At 38.4% G+C, this 19,270-nt stretch overlaps 1 protein-coding gene across 2 annotated transcripts; it reads left to right on the forward strand.

Annotated features, from left to right (window-relative positions):
• Positions 1-836: 836 nt before the first annotated feature.
• On the forward strand, positions 837-4,060 carry LOC104101131 (uncharacterized). Of its 2 annotated transcripts, XM_009608550.4 has the most exons (5): positions 837-1,146; positions 2,796-2,936; positions 3,255-3,494; positions 3,579-3,638; positions 3,730-4,060. In XM_009608550.4, the coding sequence occupies exons 1-5, from the start codon at positions 1,033-1,035 to the stop codon at positions 3,832-3,834; spliced, it is 660 nt and encodes a 219-aa protein (XP_009606845.1). In that variant the 5' UTR covers positions 837-1,032; the 3' UTR covers positions 3,835-4,060. The 2 variants fall into 2 exon arrangements, with proteins under 2 accessions (XP_009606845.1, XP_009606844.1); XM_009608549.4 differs by having other exon boundaries at positions 935-1,146; positions 3,255-3,638.
• Positions 4,061-19,270: the final 15,210 nt, after the last annotated feature.

The raw sequence follows: 19,270 nt of genomic DNA on the forward strand, positions 1-19,270 counted from the left end.
GTAGATTATGTTTTCTTGCTCTATAACTGGTTGTGTTACTGCTAATGGTAGAGTGTGTACTCATATTTGCAGGGAAGGAGATCAAGGTTTGCATGAGAATCACATGTTGATTATTAGAATCTGATTAATTGAATTAGATCAAGTGACAACTGATATTATTTCAGTTTAATAATTGAATCAAAAAATGAGAAAAAAGACAAAAGGTATATTATACTAGTTATATTAAAAAAGCTGAACAAATATTTACTATATCAGTTATTTTTTCTTATTGTATAAAAACAAGAATAATAAAAAAATAGTAAAAACAGTAAATGAAATTAGATTATGAAGAGAAATATATATATATAAAAAAGAAGTTAAATGAAATTAGAAAAGGAACAAGAAATAAAGAAAGTAAAAGAAAAAAAGAGTTAAAATGGAATTAGAAAAGGAACAAGAAATTAAAAAAAAAATAAAGGAGTCAAAATTGAGTGTGAAATAAGTTATGATAAAAATAACAATAATACAATTTGGGCAAAAATGAATGAATAGAAAAAGAGAAAAAAGAAAAAAAATAAGAAGAAAACGAGAAAAAACAATAGGTGAAAAAAAGGAAAAAAGAAAAGAAGCATAGAAATAAAAAAAAATTAGAGAAAAAAGAGAAAATTCCCCACAAAAATTACTATGAGTAGGAAATATAATTAGTTTTATAGATAAAAAAATAAATAGATAAATAAGGATAAATAATTTTATTTTTGTGATAAGTATATTATTCGCCCAATCACATTTAAATACGATTACATCATCAGTCTTTCCTATGAGCCAGGCCGGCTAACTTGGATTATCCAGCCCATTAACACACATCTCACGCGCCACTAGGTCTGGAAACTTCCTTCTAGAACTTTCAGATAACAAAATACTATTAACCATTTTTTTTCCTTTTAAGAAAAAAAAAACTCACCAGTTTCTAGCATTTTCTATCGTACTATATAACCTCAGAAATCTTCTAAACCCAGGATTCAATTTTCTTTTTTTGAAAGAAGAAAGCAGAAAATGGCAGCAAACGATTTAGCGTTGGATTTGGAGGAACTTAAGCATCTTCAGAGCATAGCGAAACGCCCTCGTATTGTTTCTCTCATTTCCTCTGAGATTCGTAATTTGGAGAAGGTTTTTTGAACTGTAACTTTTTCTCTTTTATTAGTTTCTCTTTTGTTATTTCCATGTTTACTATTGTTTAGATTAATAGATTTTTATTAATGAATATGTGTCTTCTCTTAATCGACTATTTAATATGATAATTACTAAACTATGCTAGGATTTTTCATGTGTGGTTGCAGTTATTTCTAGCTCTTCTAATGTCTACATAATTAATGGAGTGTCTTGTTTAGAGTTTGATTTAGCTGGTTTAATCATAGAAAAATTAGGGTGGAAGTTGTCCAAAGTTCCTATAGTTCATATCATTTTAGAATGATTTACTATGTACCGAAAAGAGTTAAGCCTAGTATTTAAGTGGAGAAGGATTGATATCCCGAGTTTTGAAGGTTGTAGTTGGTCTAAGGGTTGGCTCAGATTTTTCGGCCATAAAATAGTGAAAAGAAGGTTTGTGTTTGTCATTTCACCGCTCCATCAAGGGTTACCCGATAAAAATCCATTAAAATCCTTGGAGTTTGTAGGATGGGGCTTGGAAGGTATGTTGAGGGTGCTGTTGAAGTGTTTTTAGAGCTGATTGTTATAGTTGTATTGAGGATCTATATATGTTTCTTTTTGCTGTTTGGTAATTCCAAACTAATGTTAGTCTAAGGTTCTTGGACTCTTCACTTTCTGTGCCGCACCTGTGTCACAATGTGGTGTGGGTGTGGGATCTGTATTGGATTTGGTTAACTATTTTTGGGTACTTTGGAGAAATTCGAGGCTGATACAATGATTTTTGATATCAAAACTGAAGTTAGGGTGAAATTGAAGAAAATGGAGTACCTTGTATATAGAAATTTTTGTGTAAGTCCTTTTCCTTCTATCTCCTTCTCGGATCTCCTCTTTATCAATATTTTCTCCTTCTCGGAATACATTGTGAGTTGTCCACATAATGTCTCATAACTTAAATATATATTTGGTAACTCTATTTTCAGATATTTGAATTATTTTTAGTTGAATCCTCACACCTGTATTTGTACTCTGTACCCTTGAATCTTAAAATTTAGATCATGAATACCTACACCGAGTCTGAGTAGCTTAGATTTTAGTTCCTTGGAGATATTTAGTGATTATAGAATGAGGATTCTATAACCAATCGTTATACATCAGTTGGCTATTCTAGAGTTAATGGTTCTAGTCCAGTCGCTGGAAAATGCATGCCATACATGATAATATTGGTTGAAGTAAAATGTTGCAGATAAACGAAGTAAACACTACACACTAATCCCTAGCCACTCCGGAGAATTGTGATGATGATGATTTTCATTTATTTAATCTGTTCAAAGGTTATCCCTTCCACAAATGGCTTGAGGAATACAATGAATGGGATTAGAACTTTGTGGAAATATAGCCTTGCTCTGTAGTAGCCAAGCTTTAGATGTTGCATATCAGTTGGACATAAAGATAGTGAGAGCTGAGCTTTTTTTGTTGACATAGTCATTCTTCTTGAATCCAATGTATACAGAAGAGATTCATCTGTACTTGTTTGGTTGCTGTTATGAGAGGTTTATACGTATGAATTTGGTGCTCTATGTGATTTTTCTCCTTATAAGGTTATATGTGGCAAAGTTTGAAAATTGTGAAAAGATATTCCAGCTCCTTAATGTCTTTTTGCTGTTCTGCAGCTGTCAAAAGACGGTGCTTCAGTGCCATCTTCGCAAATGCCAGCTCCAGTTTCAAGTGCCGCAAAGGTGACCCCTAGCCAATTACTGAACTATGTCTCTGTTGCATCGTTCAGTTGGGATCAGGACAATGACAAAGTGAAGGTACTATCTGTTCACTAGAGAAGTTAAGGTTGAGCCCCTCAATGTATATTTAAATGTGTAAGAGTTCTTGTATACAAGTTATGGTTTCCAAAACAGAGATGAGATAGGTGGATTTTTGGCCTTTCAACAGTTGTAACGGAACTCATCCATCTAATTCTGATATACCTTTACTGAACCATAGAACAGAAATATGGTAAAGAGTTGTTACTATAACTACAAAATTCCTATCAGTTCTCAACCAGTTCTGCAATTTTGAACACTTGGAATGCCTTCATTGTTGTTTCTCTCTTTCTCATGGCTCACTGTGCTCCTATCCAGATTTATCTCTCTTTGGAAGGAGTTGATCAGGAGAAAATGGAAACTGAGTTCAAGCAAATGTCATTTGATGCTAAGTTCCACGATGTACATGGGAAGAACTACCGCTTCTCTTTACCAAAATTGAACAAAGAGATTGTACCTGAGAAATGTAAGGTGCTTGTGAAACCCACTAGGGTTGTTATCACCTTGACCAAGGCCTCCAAAGGGAACTGGTTGGATTTGCATTACAAAGAGGATAAGGTGAATACAGTTCCATGGATTCATAATTTACTTTTTGATTATGGTGCTTGTATTATAACCCATGTCGTGCTTGTTACTCTGCAGTTCAAGCCAAATTTGGACAAAGAAAAAGACCCCATGGCAGGAATTATGGATTTGATGAAGGTAACTAGCTTACTCGCAACATCTGATTCTGTGTCTACTCACTTTCTTTTTTTTCCGAATTACTATGTGATGACTACTGTTTCATTTGCAGAACATGTATGAGGACGGTGATGAAGAGATGAAACGGACGATTGCAAAAGCTTGGACTGATGCAAGATCTGGCAAGGCAGCTGATCCACTGAAGAGATTAAGTTGAAGGCTGAAATGGGTCCTTAGGTTTATTATCAGTTCTGTAGCTTTTACAGATTTTGGGGGCCTTTTCTGGGTGCTGAGCAGAGATAGGCGCCAGTCTGTTACCAATTGCAAAAGCTTGTAATATTGAACAATTAGGGATTGCTTGGATGGATCTTCTAGTTAAGGAACAAGGCTAAATGTTTGAAACTGCAATTTGCATCTATGTTAGTGAGAGCTCCATTGACAAAGTTCTTCTCGTTCCAACTCCAGTTACATGTAAATGTAGAGAAGTAGAGTTTAAAAATGCTCTAACCAGCATAACTGGTTCCATGTTAAGAAGCGGCATTTAACGCCAAGATATTATATCACCAAAAACACTAGTATACTAGATTTTAACGGGTATGCCAGGAGCAAAGACCCTTTGAATATTAACATAAACTATCATCCTCGGAGTGCTGTAATCATGTTTCCCATATGATTCACTTGGCCTGCTGGAATAATTGCCCAAGCGAAACAACATTTTTAATCTTGAGGTATTGTCACCTTGACCCTTTTCCCTTACAATGTGTTATCTTGACTGGTTAACTTTCAGAATAAATAATGGCAGGACATTGCTGTACTATACCGATACATACTTAGAAAGCATTGACCAACCATTATGCAGGAAAGGTTACTGCTACAAGTGCAAACAACTTAAAGTTCGTATCTTGTGAGCAGAAACATTTGAGAATCAGAAGTGAGATCTCAATTTTTTTCTTGAATATTTGTATTTCATAGTATAGTGCCACATGTAGTTGTCCTCTCATATGTTAAACAATGAAAGGGTGAGAGTTCTCCAGATTCAAGGGTATCAGTAAAAGAGAAGGAACACAATCAGAGAACCTTTCGAAACAAAATGAAGACGGCAAGCTACATATTACTGTTTGTTAAGTTTCTGTGTAGAAAAAATGGTTTTGGTCACGGGAGAAAATTGCCAGGAACTTTCAGTCAGTTCAGCCTACAATTCACTTGTGTCAGCAAAAAAATTGGAAAACCTTCAGTTGGCTAGTTTAAAGAAAACACGTGCTTCATATAAAGTAGCATGCTTCAGCTGGCTAGTTTAAAGACAAGCAGTACTGACTCAGAGAGCATTGTGACGAGGACAGAATGGCAAATATGCAGTAGCAGTTCATGGGTGAAAGAGCAGTTGAAGACGCAGATTATTCGCTTTTACATTGTTCAGTTACACCATAGATTTGGGTCACATTTTTCAGTATTTTCAGTATGAAATGGTCATGCCTACATCAACAAGAGACCTGGTTCTATGCTGGGCAAGAAGGGGAATAAGTAACTCAATCAAAAGAATTTGGAACTTTGCACCTGCAAGTGTACCAGAGATGCTTCGAGAAGACAACAACAACAGTAACAAATCCAGTATAATCCAACAAGTGGGGTATGAGGAGGGCAGCGAGTAGGCAGACCTTACCCCTAAAGTGAATGTATAGAGGTTGTTTCCCTTGACACGAGGACCAAAGATGATTCGAGAGTAAAGTAATATCTGTGTTATCATCTTTCTGTTAGCATAGTGGTGTAAATTGGAATATGTATATTAAGCAGAAAAGATACACTGATTTGATTAGTACTCTATGTACAGAAGTTAGACTCTAGCTGGTAGTTTGTCAGTACTTTATATAACATCTTTCTGTATATCATCACCACAACATTAGTGTTATTTTATAACTAAAATCTTTAGCTTTCCCATCAAAAGAGAAAGAGAACAAAGATACAAAAATAAAAGAGCTCTAATTCCTTTTTCCATTCTTCTTGCTCCTTTTGTGAAAACAAAAGAACTGTTATACAACTACACTTCAGAAATCAACTGTTAACTCAAAGAGTCTGTTCTTTCGAAATTCATGGACTTATCATCAAAATCACCAAATATGTGCTCTTGGTCATTCTTACTAGCATAACAATTTGATAGGAGAAGCATCGATAATAACTAAACTCCAAAACACATCCCAAAAAGGAGAAGAATAAATTTTCAAGTGCATTAGAAAGGTTAAATCAAATGTAAGAGGAAGTAGTAGAAGAATAAAAAGGTAAAGAATACATCAGTAAACACTATATGTAAAAATTCACCAAAAAATTGCAATAAATAGCATATACGAACCCACAACTTCAAAAAAACAATGGATTCAATACTAAAATCTTAAAGGTTGAACCTATAAAATTAAGTTCTGGATTCGCCTCTACTTGCCATGGACCTCTCACATGTTAAACTGTTAAAGAGTGAGAGTTCATCATATTCAAGGGTATCAGTAAAAGGGCAAGAACACAATCAAAGAACCTTCAGCTGGCTAGTTTTAAGAAAAGCAGTACTGACTCGGAACATCTTACAGAGCATAGGATGGCAAATATGCAGTAGCAGTTTCATGTGATGAAACAACAGTTGAGGACACAAATTATTTGTTTTCACATTGTTCAGTTACACGACAGATTTGGGTCACATTTTTCAATATTTTCAGTGTGAAATGCTCATGCCTACATTAACAAGATACCTGCTTCTAAGCTGGGGCAAGAAGGGGAATGAGTAACACAATCGAAAGAGAAGAAAACAAAAAAGAGCTGAAGCATTTGAATGGAGATATTACAATTTCCCTCCAAATTTATAACCAACAAAATGAAACTTCTCTTAATGTATTCAGTATTTAGCTCAAAATTCTCTCATCAGCAAATGCCTAGAGACTATCTAGTATTAGAGAATTCCTTAAATTTAATATTGAAATGCAAAAGCCTAAATATAACACAATGAACGAAAGAGGATAAATGTAGCCAGCACTGCCAAACTAGTTTGTGATTGAGCGCAATTAATTGACTGATATAACTAAATACCTATAGCAAACATAACTAATCAACTAGATTAGCAATTTGATATCTATTACAACATAGCCACATTTCACAATAATCCGTTCAAGTGTCATCTCGCAATTACACAAGCAGAAAACTATTAGAAACCCAAAAGAACCAATCTTTTCTCTTACACTCTATTACCCATATTCCATTCAAACCAAACAGCATAATTTTAATTTAAAAAAAAAAAAGAAAATATAGTAAAATTTCGTATTCGGGTAACTCAGCAAGTACCAAAAAGGAGAGCGAGGATAAGATCAGACAGTTTTGACCACAGGGACAGCAGTAGAATCAGAATCCTCAGACGGGTTCGGGTCAGGATTCAGCGGGGCACGTATGTTGTTGTCTTGATCATCCGGGTCGTAATCCGGATCCAGGTTCCGATCAATGGCATCCCGGCCCTTTTCAAGACAAGGTTTGCAAGCCATTTCAATGGTAATCCAGCCCAATATCACACCTGCTATTGCTATCAATGCCGTCGTCACTGCCCCCATTTGTTTTTCTCTCTCTCCTTCTGTTTGCTCTCTAATGGAAAATGAGAAAATGTGATTTCATTCAGGAATAAAGGGGAATTGACTTGTTGAATACTTTGATAAGAATTGTACGTCTTCTCCAACTGTTTGAAAAAATGACATTTGTCTCCTTTGAGAATCTAGTTGTTAGGACTTAAAGTGCGCATTATTCGAATTAAATCAAATGAAATTAAAAAATTAGCCATTAGGTGGGAGAGTTTATTGGAAACTACAAAAGCAGTCGTTTCTTTTATTTAACGTTACACGAAATGCTTCATTCTTTCACATTTACTTGTTTATTATACTAATAATTTGTAGATAAAATTTTATGTAAGGTGAATGTTCATATTTTAAAAAGATTTTAGGGATTGTTATTTTGTGGCTAATTATTTTTTTCCTATAAATAGAGGGGTTTTATTCCATTGTAAATGACTCAAATCAATAAGAATTCTCTCTCTACTTTTCTCTGCAATACTCTTTTTCTTTTATTATTTTATAACACGTTATCAGCACGGGACTCCAATCAATTGAGTAGAGGCTTTGGGATACGTGCATGGTGCTCAACTTATACATAATATTGAGCATAATGATTGTCAATTGTTCCATGAGCTTCCCTCAGGAATAACTTCTAGATTTAAGGTAAATATTTTTTCTCTTTTAAATTTTTGACATTCTATAATTTAATTTTAAATACAAGCAACGATAATAAATTTTGATTATAATTCTAATGGAGTTTGTAAGAAACTATAACCACCCAGAGTGGAAAAATTTCTATGTCTTGCCAGGATCAAATTCATGTATGATTGTGAGCACAAGAAGTGGAAACCTGTCCCATTGAATTTGCTTTATTTTCGTTTCCTTAAGAGAATATGATAGCAGTATGTGATAAGTATGAAAGAAGATAAAATTATTACCATAAAGGTATCAATGGATGTGGACGTGGTAATAGACGAAATTATAATCGTCATCATTATGGTGATGAGAGCAATCATGATTCTCAAAATAATCATTCGCTCTGTGAAAGTAATGTTTGTCATCGATTTGACATGAAATTTTGTAAAGCACATATAGATGATTATCGTACATTCATGATGTGAATGTGACAACATGTGATTTATGAATACATATTCATTCTTGGAAGAATATGAACGCGCTAGTGGTAGTAATATACCACGCTCATCTCTAGAAGGAGGTTTGAGATGTAATAAGAAAATAATTTCATTATTATGGCATGAATGATCATTGGTCACATACCTATTGTATGCCAAAATATTTTGGCAATGTGATTATTAAAGAACGACAGTAATGCAAGAAACAGATCTTACATATAATTTTAATCCATGACCATAATGGTATAACTTTCTCTTTAAAAGAGATATTCACCATATGGATGTTGATAAATATGTGGTAATACAAAATTACTTGAGAGCTTTGGACGAGCCAATTATTATAATTTTGGAGGAATAAAATTGCTTATCAATAAGGTTGTCACGACCTAATTTTTACTATAGGTCGTGATGGCGTCCAACGTCGTCGCTAGGTAAGCCAACAGTGAACTAATCATGTAATTTTTCTTTTTAATAAATTTTCAAGTAGTTAAATTTCATTTATTAAGAAATTAAGGGGTAGAAAATTTAATAAAGTAAAACGAAAGCTAATGAGTGATCAAATGCAGTGAAATAAACACTCCAAAATCATTAAGTCTACTAGTAGGTATTCCACGACCTGGTGTCACAAGTGTTTGAGCAGTTAGTAGAATATACAAAACTCTACACTACTGTCTGAAATGGAGTAGACAGAAAATAAATGCAAAAGAGAGACTCTAGGTGCTGCCGAACGGACTCAGAAAAGCAGCTCACCAATAGGCCTCGGGGTATTGGGGGTGCGCACCGGTATGACTTCCAGATGCACTTGCCTCTGCACGATTAGTGTAGAAGTGTAGCATGAGTACACAAACAACATGTACCCAGTAAATATCCAGTCTAACCTCGAAGAAATAGTGACGAGGGGTCGACATCGATACTTATTATGGGCTAACAATGAAATACATAAATGCTAAATAGACATAGAGTATGCGAGTAATAATATTAACACAATGACCATAGTGATCAGATAATTCTTTGACTAATCGTAAATTTCAAGAGTCTTCTATTAGCACATACCAATTCAAAATAAATTTCGAACAACTAAATAAATTATAATCTCTCAATTCATGAAAAATAGTATCAAGTGTATTCAGGCTTCAAGCATTAACACATACGATTTATGTCGAGGTCATACGACCCGATCCAAAATAATTTGTACACTGCCGAGGGTCAAGAGACACGAACCATAGATGCATCTATTATACTGCCGAGGCGTTCGGTCCGCTCCACAAGAAGAAAGGATACATTATGAACATCCGATTTGAGAGCTATTATAAGGCTAATACACAAAGAAGCACAATTTCTATTAACGGTCAAGTAACCCGCCAAAACTCAAGTAGGTGAAATTCGGTCTTTACAAATCCTTTACCAAGATCCATTATAATTTAGGAACTTTAATTAACAAGTAGGGTGCAAATATTTCAAGTATTTCATGATTTGGGTCCTAAACTACCCGGACTTAAGTATAATTAATAGCTACGCACAGACTCTCATCACCTCGTGTGTATGTAGCCCCCACAATTAGAATCAAATAGCAATTTAAATCACCTATGGGGTAAGTTCCCTCTTACAAGGTTAGGCAAGAGACTTACCTCATCTCAAAGCTCACTTTCTGGTCACAAATTTATTCTAAGGACCCAACTTGGTGCCGAACAATCCGAAGCTATCTAAATATTATATAAAATAATCAATATACGCCTTAAAGTTAATAATTTAGCTATTAGAGTAATTACCCAACCCAAATTGGGAGATTCCTAAAATTTACCCCCGGCACACGTGCCCGGATTGCAGAAATTTTCGAAGATAATTGTAACCCATAATTTTTATGAACTCAAATATATAATTTTCATCCAATTCCATAATTATTTTTCGTGGTTAAATCTCATTTTTATCAAAACCTAGGTTTTTCAACTAAGACCAAGCCCAGGTCCTCCTCCTTCGCTTCTGCGGACAAGGGCTAGCTTCTGCGAGCCCGCTTCTGCGGTATCCGCGTCGCACCTGCGACCTTCCCCGCTTCTGCGCAGGTGCGGCTCCTGCTTCGCTTCTGCGATCACTGGCCATCCCACGCCTGGCTTCTTCTACGGGAATTATCTCACTTTTGCGAGCTCGCACCTACAGCAGGTTCTTCGCAGGGGCGATTGCACCAGAACCCTGCTGCTTCAGCCTTTCTCCCAAGTCTAAACAAGTTTCGCGCATCGGTCGAATGGAATCCGAGGCCCCCGAGGCCTCATCCAAACATACCAACAAGTTCGAAATCACAAAATGGACTCGCTCAAACCCTCGAAACACATGAAATAACATCAAAACTAAGGATTACACTTAAAATCAAATCAAACCAACTTATGAACTTCAAGTTCTTCCAACTCACTCCGAACGCGCCGAACCATACTTAAACTACTCAGAATGATACCAATTTTTGCATGAAAGTACTAAATCACTATACAGAGCTATTCTAATGCTCGGAATCCCAAATGGATCTCGATAATACCAAAACCTACTTCAAACCAAATTTAAAGAACTTTAAAACCTTCAATGCACCAACTTTCAACTTTAGGTGCCGAAACGCTCCTGGATCTTCCAAAACCCGATTCAAACACACGCCCAAGTCCAAAATCATCATACGAACCTATTGGGACTGTCAAATCCTAGTTCCGAAGTTGTTTACTAAAAATGTTTACTGTAACGACCCGACCAATCGTTTTGAACATTTGCACTTTGCTCGGTTGTTTGAGGGCATGAGTAGCTCCGTATGATATACTTTGACTTGTGTAAATCGTCATTTTTGGTTTGCAGGTATTTCGGAATCGAATTGGAAGAAAGAATTTCATTGTTGAAGCTTTAAATTGGGAGAGTTGACCAAGTTTGACTTTTTTAGCATTTGACCTCGGATTGTAATTATGATGGTTCCATTAGCTTTGTTAGGTGATTTTGTACTTAGGAGTGCGTCCGGAATATAATTTGGAGGTCCGTGGTAGAATTAGGCTTGAATTGGCGAAATTAAAAATTTGGCGATTTTCGGTCGGCAGTGAAAAATTTGATATCGGGGTCAGAATGGAATTCTGGAAGTTGGAGTAGGTTCATAGTATCATTTTTGACGTGTGTACAAAATTTGAGGTCATTCAGACGTGGTTTGGTTGGTTTCGGCATCGGTTGTCGAATTTGGAAGTTTAGAAATTCTTAGGCTTGAATCCGAGGGTAATTTGGTGATTTGATATTATTTTGAGTGATTCGAAGGTTTAACTAGGTTTGTATGTTGATATATGACTTGTTGGTATTTTTGGTTGAGGTCCCGAGGGCCTCGGGGTGATTCCGGGTGGTTAACGGATTTGTCGAAGTTAGAAAATGCAGCTGAAGCTGCTGCTACTGAAGCGAGAAATGGTCCGCATGTGCGAAAAGCCTGGGCAGAAATCATAAATAGAACAATTCGCGAATTTGGTTCATTTCTACCATTTGCAAGTCAGTTTTTGGAACTTTTGGAGCAATTTTTATAGGGTGATTCAAGGGCTTTCAGTGAGGTAAGTTGTTTGGGCTCTAATACTCCTATTTATGATGATTCCTCATTGTTTAATCATGTAATTAGCGAAAATGAGGGGTTAGGGCTTAGGATTTTGGAGAGTTTAATTTAAGAATTTGAGGGACCAAACGATAGCGGATTTTGATAAATTTTATATGTATGGACTCGTAAGTGAATGGGCTTTCTAGTTTTGTAAATTTTGTTGGATTTCGAGACGTGGGCCGGGTTTGAGCCAATTTTGGGTTTTGGGCTAATTTGATAGTTGTTCTTGTGGAATTAGTTCCATTAGCGTACATTGATGGTATTGTACTGATTCTGAATAGATTCAGAGCATTTGGAGGCTAAGTCGAGAGGCAAGAGCATCGTAGAGTAGAGATTTGACCGGTTTGAGTTAAGTAACGATTGTAAATCTAGTCCTGAGGGTATGAAACCCCGAATTTCGTATCATTCTACTATTTTGAGGTGACACACATACTAGGTGACGAGCATGTGGGCGTGCACTGTTGGGGATTGTGACTTGGTCCGTCCCATAGCAACTGTAAAGTTGCATATGTTGTTGAAACTATATGATACTTATGTGTTTTAGAAAGAGTTTCTGTAAATTGGGCTGAATGTCATATTTGGGCCTTGTGCCAATGCTGTTTGGACCCTTAGGGGCCTTTTCTTACTATTCTCTCACTGTTTTCGATTGAAAATCTATACTCAGTCATGGTTATACAGGTTTATTGCATAACTCAGTTTTTATTACTCGATTTTGATGCATATAAATGTTGTTTTGGGTTGAATACCCTGTTTTCACTTAAATGCCCGAGTGACTTGAGAGGTTTATGACTGAGTGAGGCCGAGGGCCTGATTTGTGAGGATATTTATGGGATCGGGCTGCACGCCGCAGCATGTTTGATATAGGCCGAGGGCCTGAGTGATTTATGCCATGATTTGGCTTGATATAGCGCTTGGGCTTTCGGAGTCTGTACATACCCCCAGTGAGCGTAGGTACCTACTGAGTGCGAGTGCCGAGTGCCGAGTGCTGAGTGATTGGGAGGCATGAGTGATTGTGAGGTATGACTGAGTGGCATGAGTGATTGTGATGTATTCCCGAGTGGCATGAGTGATTGTGAGGTATGCCCAAGTGGCATGAGTGACTGTGAGGTATGCCCGAGAGGCATGAGTGACTGTGAGGTTTGCCCGAGGGGCTGTATATGAGTGATATTTTGCCCGAGGGGCTGTATATGAGTGATGTTTTGCCCGAGGGGCTGTTTATGATTTCATCATTTTTGATCACCTTGCATTGAGACTTGTTTCAAAACTGTTAAAAAATATCTTTAAATGATTTTACTTAAACTGAGTTTAAACAAGATGTTTTGATTCAAACCCTGATTTTAAAAGCATGTGGTATTTTACTGAGATTTCATGATATGAACTTTATATACTTATTGCTCGTCACTACTGCTCAGTCTTTATTTGTTGTTGTCACTTACTGAGTTGGCATACTCACGTTACTCCGTGCACCTTGTGTGCAGATTCAGGCGTATTTGGACACGGTAACGGCTATTGACTATTCCAGTTGCAAATATTCCCCGGGGATAGCAAGGTAGCTGCTGGCGATCGCAACCCTGCTCTTCTCCCTTTTATCTTCCTTTAGTTGTATTTAGCTATTTTCCAGGCTGAGTTAGTCTTGATATTGTTAGACATATTGTAGTAGATGCTCATCACTAGTGATGCCCCGATGTCGGGCTTTTCTTTTTCGCACTTTTGTTTTGATTTGAACTCCTTTAATAAGGCTTTTTATGCTAAATAGCCTTGAAATTATCTTTGAAATGAAGATATCGGGTTGTTTTGGAATGAGTCGGCTTGCCTAGTTCCACGATAGGCGCCATCACGACAGGTTAGGTTTTTGGGTCACGACAGATTGGTATCAGAGCCCTAGGTTACATAGGTCTCACGAGTCATGAGCAAGTTTAGTAGAGTCTTGCAGATCGGTACAGATACGTCTGTACTTATCTTCAAGAGGCTGCAGAACCCTTAGAAAATTTTTACTTTCTTGTATTCTATAATGCGAAATTGATTTAGCTTGGAACATAACTCCTTGAATTCCTTCCACGTATTCGTATGCGCACATGAGAGCTCGGTATCAGTTATGTATCGTCGGCTTCTGATTCTATGAACAAGGTTGAGATGTGTATTCGATGTTTGTGGTGGTGGGCCAATCTGGAGGACTTGAGGCCATGGTTAGACCGCAGCTTAGGCTCGGTAGCTTCAGTTGTAACCTATACATTTGGACTCATATGTCCGATAATGTCCCTATGAGTGGAATTTGTGGATCGATGAGCGGTGGAATGGTTTTGTGGTGAGTATGACGTAATTGCAGGAGGTGTTAAGACGATGTGAATGTGATGAGGAGTGTTTTCTTGAAATGTAAAGGAAGGCCATTGGGTGCTTGATTTTTGTATTGATGTGACGTACGGTCTCGAGTGTGAATATTTTGAAGGATCTTTCACGTTGTTAAATTTTGGGTCAAATTAAATTCTTATGTCTGTCAATGAGTTTGGACTCAAGAAGAGTAAGTGGTTGTGTAGTAATGGTGGTTGCGAATGGGTATTTTGATGTTGATGGCTCGAGAAAGATATTCTTCGAAGAGACTTAGAGTAGGTAACATTCTATTGGTTCTGGTATGACAGAGATGCATTTTGAGTTGATACAACAATTGGGCAGCAAAGTATGAGGGAAGACATGACGGGAAGCGTTTCGCGGTGGTTCAAGTACTAGCAAGTCAAGTAGGAGAAGTAGAGGTTGAGAAGTTTCTTAAAGGAGATGATTTAACCGAAGTAAGAGTGGCAGATTAGCATATGAATTCACTAGTCGTTTTGAACATTTGCACTTCGCTCGGTTATTTGAGGGCATGAGTAGCTCTGTATGATGTACTTTGACTTGTGTGAATCGTCGTTTTTGGTTTGCAGGTATTTCAGAATCGAATTGAAAGAAAGAATTTCATTATTGAAGCTTTAAATTGGGAGAATTGACCAAGTTTGACTTTTTAGCATTTGACCTCGGATTAGAATTCTGATGGTTCTATTAGATTTTTAGGTGATTTTGGACTTAGGAGCGCGTCTGGAATATAATTTGGAGGTCCGTGGTAGAATTAGGCTTGAATTGGCGAAATTGGAAATTTAGCGATTTTTGGTTGGCAGTGAAAAATTTGATATTGGGGTCGTAATGGAATTCCGGAAGTTGGAGTAGGTTCGTAGTGTCATTTGTGACGTGTGTGCAAAATTTGAGGTCATTTGGATATGTTTTGGTTGGTTTCGGCATCGATTGTCGAATTTGGAAGTTTGGAAGTTCTTAGGCTTGAATCCGAGAGTAATTTGGTGATTTGATGTTGTTTTGAGTGATTGGAAGGTTCGACTTAGTTTGTATGTTGATATATGACTTGTTGGTATTTTTGGTTGAGGTCCCGAGGGCCTCGAGGTGATTCAGGGTGGTTAACGGATTTGTCGAAGTTAGAAAATGCAGCTAAAGCAGCTGCTACTGATATTTTCGCACCTACGGAAGGGGGAGTCGCAGGTGCGAGGTCGCTGGTGTGAGGTCGCTGGTGTGCATGGGGAGTCCGCAGATGCGGAGAGGAGGACTCTGGGCAGGCTTCGCAGAAGCGAAAGGAAATGCGCAGGTGCGCTTTTGCAGGCGCGAGATTTTGGGCCGCAGATGCGGAACCTGGGCTCCTAAGTGAGTTCCGCACCTGCGATGGTTTTTCCGCAGGTGCGGTGGCGCAAAAGCGAGAAATGGTCCACAGGTGCGAAAAGCCTGGGCAGAAACCATAAATAGAACACTTCGCGAATTTGGTTCATTTCCACCATTTTCAAGTAGAGTTTTGGAGCTTTTGGAGCAATTTTTGAAGGGTGATTCAAGGGCTTTCAGTGAGGTAAGTTGTTTGGGCTCTAATACTCCTTTCTATGATGATTCCCCGTAGTTTAATCATGTAATTAGCGAAAATGAGGGGTTAGGGCTTAAGATTTTGGAGAGTTTAATTTAAGGATTTGAGGGACCAAATAATGGCGGATTTTGATAAATTTCATATGTATGGACTCGTAAGTGAATGGGCTTTCTAGTTTTGTAAATTTTGTCGGATTTCGAGATATGGGCCCGGGGGCCGGGTTTGAGCCAATTTTGGATTTTGGGCTAATTTGATAGTTGTTGTTGTGGAATTCGTTCCATTAGCATATATTGATGGTATTGTACTGATTGTGAATAGATTCAGAGCATTTGGAGGCTGAGTCGAGAGGCAAGAGCATCGCAGAGTAGAGATTTGACCGGTTTGACGTAAGTAACGATTGTAAATCTAGTCATGAGGGTATGAAACTCCGAATTTCGTATCATTCTACTATTTTAAGGTGACGCACATGCTAGCTGATAGGAGTGTGGGCGTGCACTGTTGGGGATTGTGACTTGGTCCGTCCCGTAGCAACTGTAAAGTTGCATATTTTGTTGAAACTATATGATATTTATGTGTTTTAGAAAGAGTGTCTGTAAATTGGGCTGAATGCCATGTTTGGGCCTTGTGCCAATGCTGTTTGGACCCTTAGGGGCCTTTTTTTTACTATTCTCTCACTGTTTTTGATTGAAAATCTATTCTCAGTCATGGTTATACCGGTTTACTGCTTAACTCAATTTTTTACTCGGTTTTGATGCATAGAAATGCTATTTTGGGTTGAATACCCTATTTTCACTGAAATGCCCGAGTGGCTTGAGAGATTTATGACTGAGTGAGGCCGAGGGCCTGATTTGTGAGGATATTTATGGGATCGGGCTGCACGCCGCAACATGTTTGATATAGTCCGAGGGCCTGAGTGATTTATGAGTTGTCCGTGCAGATTATAGCGCTTGGGCTGAAGGAGCCCCTCCGGAGTCTGTACACACCCCAGTGAGCGCAGGTACCTACTGAGTGCGAGTGCCGAGTGCTGAGTGACTGGGAGGCATGAGTGACTGTGAGGTATGCCCGAGTGGCATGAATGATTGTGAGGTATGCTCGAGTGGCATGAGTGATTGTAAGGTATGCCCGAGAGGCATGAGTGACTGTGAGGTTTGCCCGATGGGCTGTATATGAGTGATGTTTTGCCCGAGGGGCTGTTTATGATTTCATCATTTTTGCTCACCTTGCATTGAGCCTTGTTTGAAAACTATTGAAAAATATCTTTAAATGATTTTATTGGAACTGGGTTTAAACGAGATGTTTTGATTCAAACCCTGATTTTAAAAGCATGTGGTATTTTACTGAGATTTCATGATATGAACTTTATATGCTTATTGCTCGTCACTACTGCTCAGTCTTTATTTATTGTTGTTACTTACTGAGTTGGCTTACTCACGTTACTCCCTGCACCTTGTGTGCAGATTCAGGCGTATTTGGACACGGTAACGGCTGTTGACTATTCCGGTTGCAGATATTCCCCAGGGATAGCAAGGTAGCTGCCTGGCGATCACAACCTTGCTCTTCTCCCTCTTATCTTCCTTTAGTTAAATTTAGCTATTTTCCAGACTGAGTTAGTTTTGATATTGTTAGACAGATTGTAGTAGATGCTCATGACTAGTAACACCCCGATGTCGGGCTTTTCTTTTTCGCACTTTTGTTTTTATTTGAACTCCTTTATGATGTTTTTGTTTTATGCTAAATAGCCTTGAAATTATATTTGAAATAAAGATATCGGTTTGTTTTGGAATGAGTCGGCTTGCCTAATTCCACGATAGGCACCATCACGACAGGTTAGGTTTTTGGGTCGTGACATTTACCCAAGTCAAACTTAACCCTTTTAAGCTAATATTAAAGATTAAGTGTTCCGATTTCAACCCGAACCCTTCCAACCCAAACTAACTATCCCCGCAAGTCATAAAATAGTAAAAGCACATACGGGGAGTCTTATTTTAGGGTATGGGGTTCTAGAAAGCAAAACGACCGGCTGTGTCGTTTCATTCTCCACCTCTTAAACAAATGTTCGTCCTCGAACGGGTCTAGAATCGTACCTGGAGTGCCAAATAAGTGTGGATATCTGCTCTACATGTCCTCCTCGGTCTCCCAAGTTGCCTACTCAACTGGTTGACCCCTACACAGAAATTTTACCGCAGAAATATTCTTGGACCTCAATTAGCGAGCCTGCCTGTCAACAATGGCAACTGGCTCCTCCTCATAACCCAGGCTCTCATCTAACTGAACCGTGTTGTAGTCTAACACATGCGAACTGTCGGCATGATACTTCTAGAGCATAAACACGTGGAAGACTGGATGAACTTCCGATAAAGTGGGAGGCAAAGCAAGCTCATAAGCAACCTCCCCAACTCGTCTCAACACCTCAAATGGACCTATAAACCTTGGGCTCAACTTGCCCTTCTTCCCGAACATCATAATTCCTTTTATCGGCGAGACTTTCAAGAGAACTTTATCGCCTACCATAAATGATAAATCATGCGCCTTCCGATCCGCGTAACTCTTCTGTCTGGACTGTGCTGTGCGAAGTCGCTCCTGAATCAACTTTACCTTTTCCAAGGCATCCTTCACCAAATCAGTACCATATAACTTAGCCTCGCCGGGTTCAAACCATCCGATGGGTGAACGACATCGCCGACTATATAAAGCCTCAAATGGAGCCATCTCGATGCTGGACTGATAACTGTTGTTGTAAGCAAGCTAGGCCCAAGGAAAGAATCGATCCACTGCCCTCCGAAGACAATCACACATGCTCTGAGCATATCCTCAAAGATCGGAACCGTCCGCTCCGATTGCCCGTCGGTCTGCGGATGAAAGGCTGTGCTGAGCTCTACCGGGTCCCCAACTCACTCTGTACTGCCCTCCAGAAATGCAAAGTAAACTGAGGGCCTCTATATGTATGATGTAAATAGGCACACCATGCAACCGAACAATCTCCTAAATGTAAATCTAGGCCAATCTCTCTGAAGAATACGTGGTCACGATCGGAATGAAGTGTGCTGACTTAGTCAACCTGTCAACAATGACCCAAACTGCATCAAACTTCCTCGAGGTCCACAGCAACCCAACTACGAAGTCCATAGTGATGCGCTCCTATTTCCACTCAGGTATAACCATATGCTGGAGTAGGCCACCTGGCCTCTAATGCTCATACTTAACCTGATGGCAATTTAGGTACCTCGCAACATATTTGACTATGTCCTTCTTCATCCGCCGCCACCAATAATGATGCCTTAGGTCGCGATACATCTCCGTAGCACCTGGATGAATAGAATATCGAGAACTGTGTGCCTCCTCTAAAATCTTCTCCCTCAGTCCATTGACATTATGGACACTTAGACGACCCTAGAGTCGCAGAACACCATCTTCACCAATAATAACCTCATTGGCACCACTTTGTAGTACCGTCTCTCTGAGAACAAATA

This window comes from Nicotiana tomentosiformis, chromosome 12 (genome assembly GCF_000390325.3).
Source record: "Nicotiana tomentosiformis chromosome 12, ASM39032v3, whole genome shotgun sequence".
Lineage (NCBI taxonomy): Eukaryota > Viridiplantae > Streptophyta > Magnoliopsida > Solanales > Solanaceae > Nicotiana > Nicotiana tomentosiformis.

Coding starts and splice junctions, on each gene's coding strand:
- LOC104101131 (XM_009608549.4), top strand. CDS start 1,033: ATGGCAGCAAACGATTTAGCGTTGGATTTGGAGGAACTTAAGCATCTT. Junction 2,937..3,254: donor AGGACAATGACAAAGTGAAG/GTACTATCTGTT, acceptor GCTCCTATCCAG/ATTTATCTCTCTTTGGAAGG. Junction 3,639..3,729: donor GAATTATGGATTTGATGAAG/GTAACTAGCTTA, acceptor TTTCATTTGCAG/AACATGTATGAGGACGGTGA.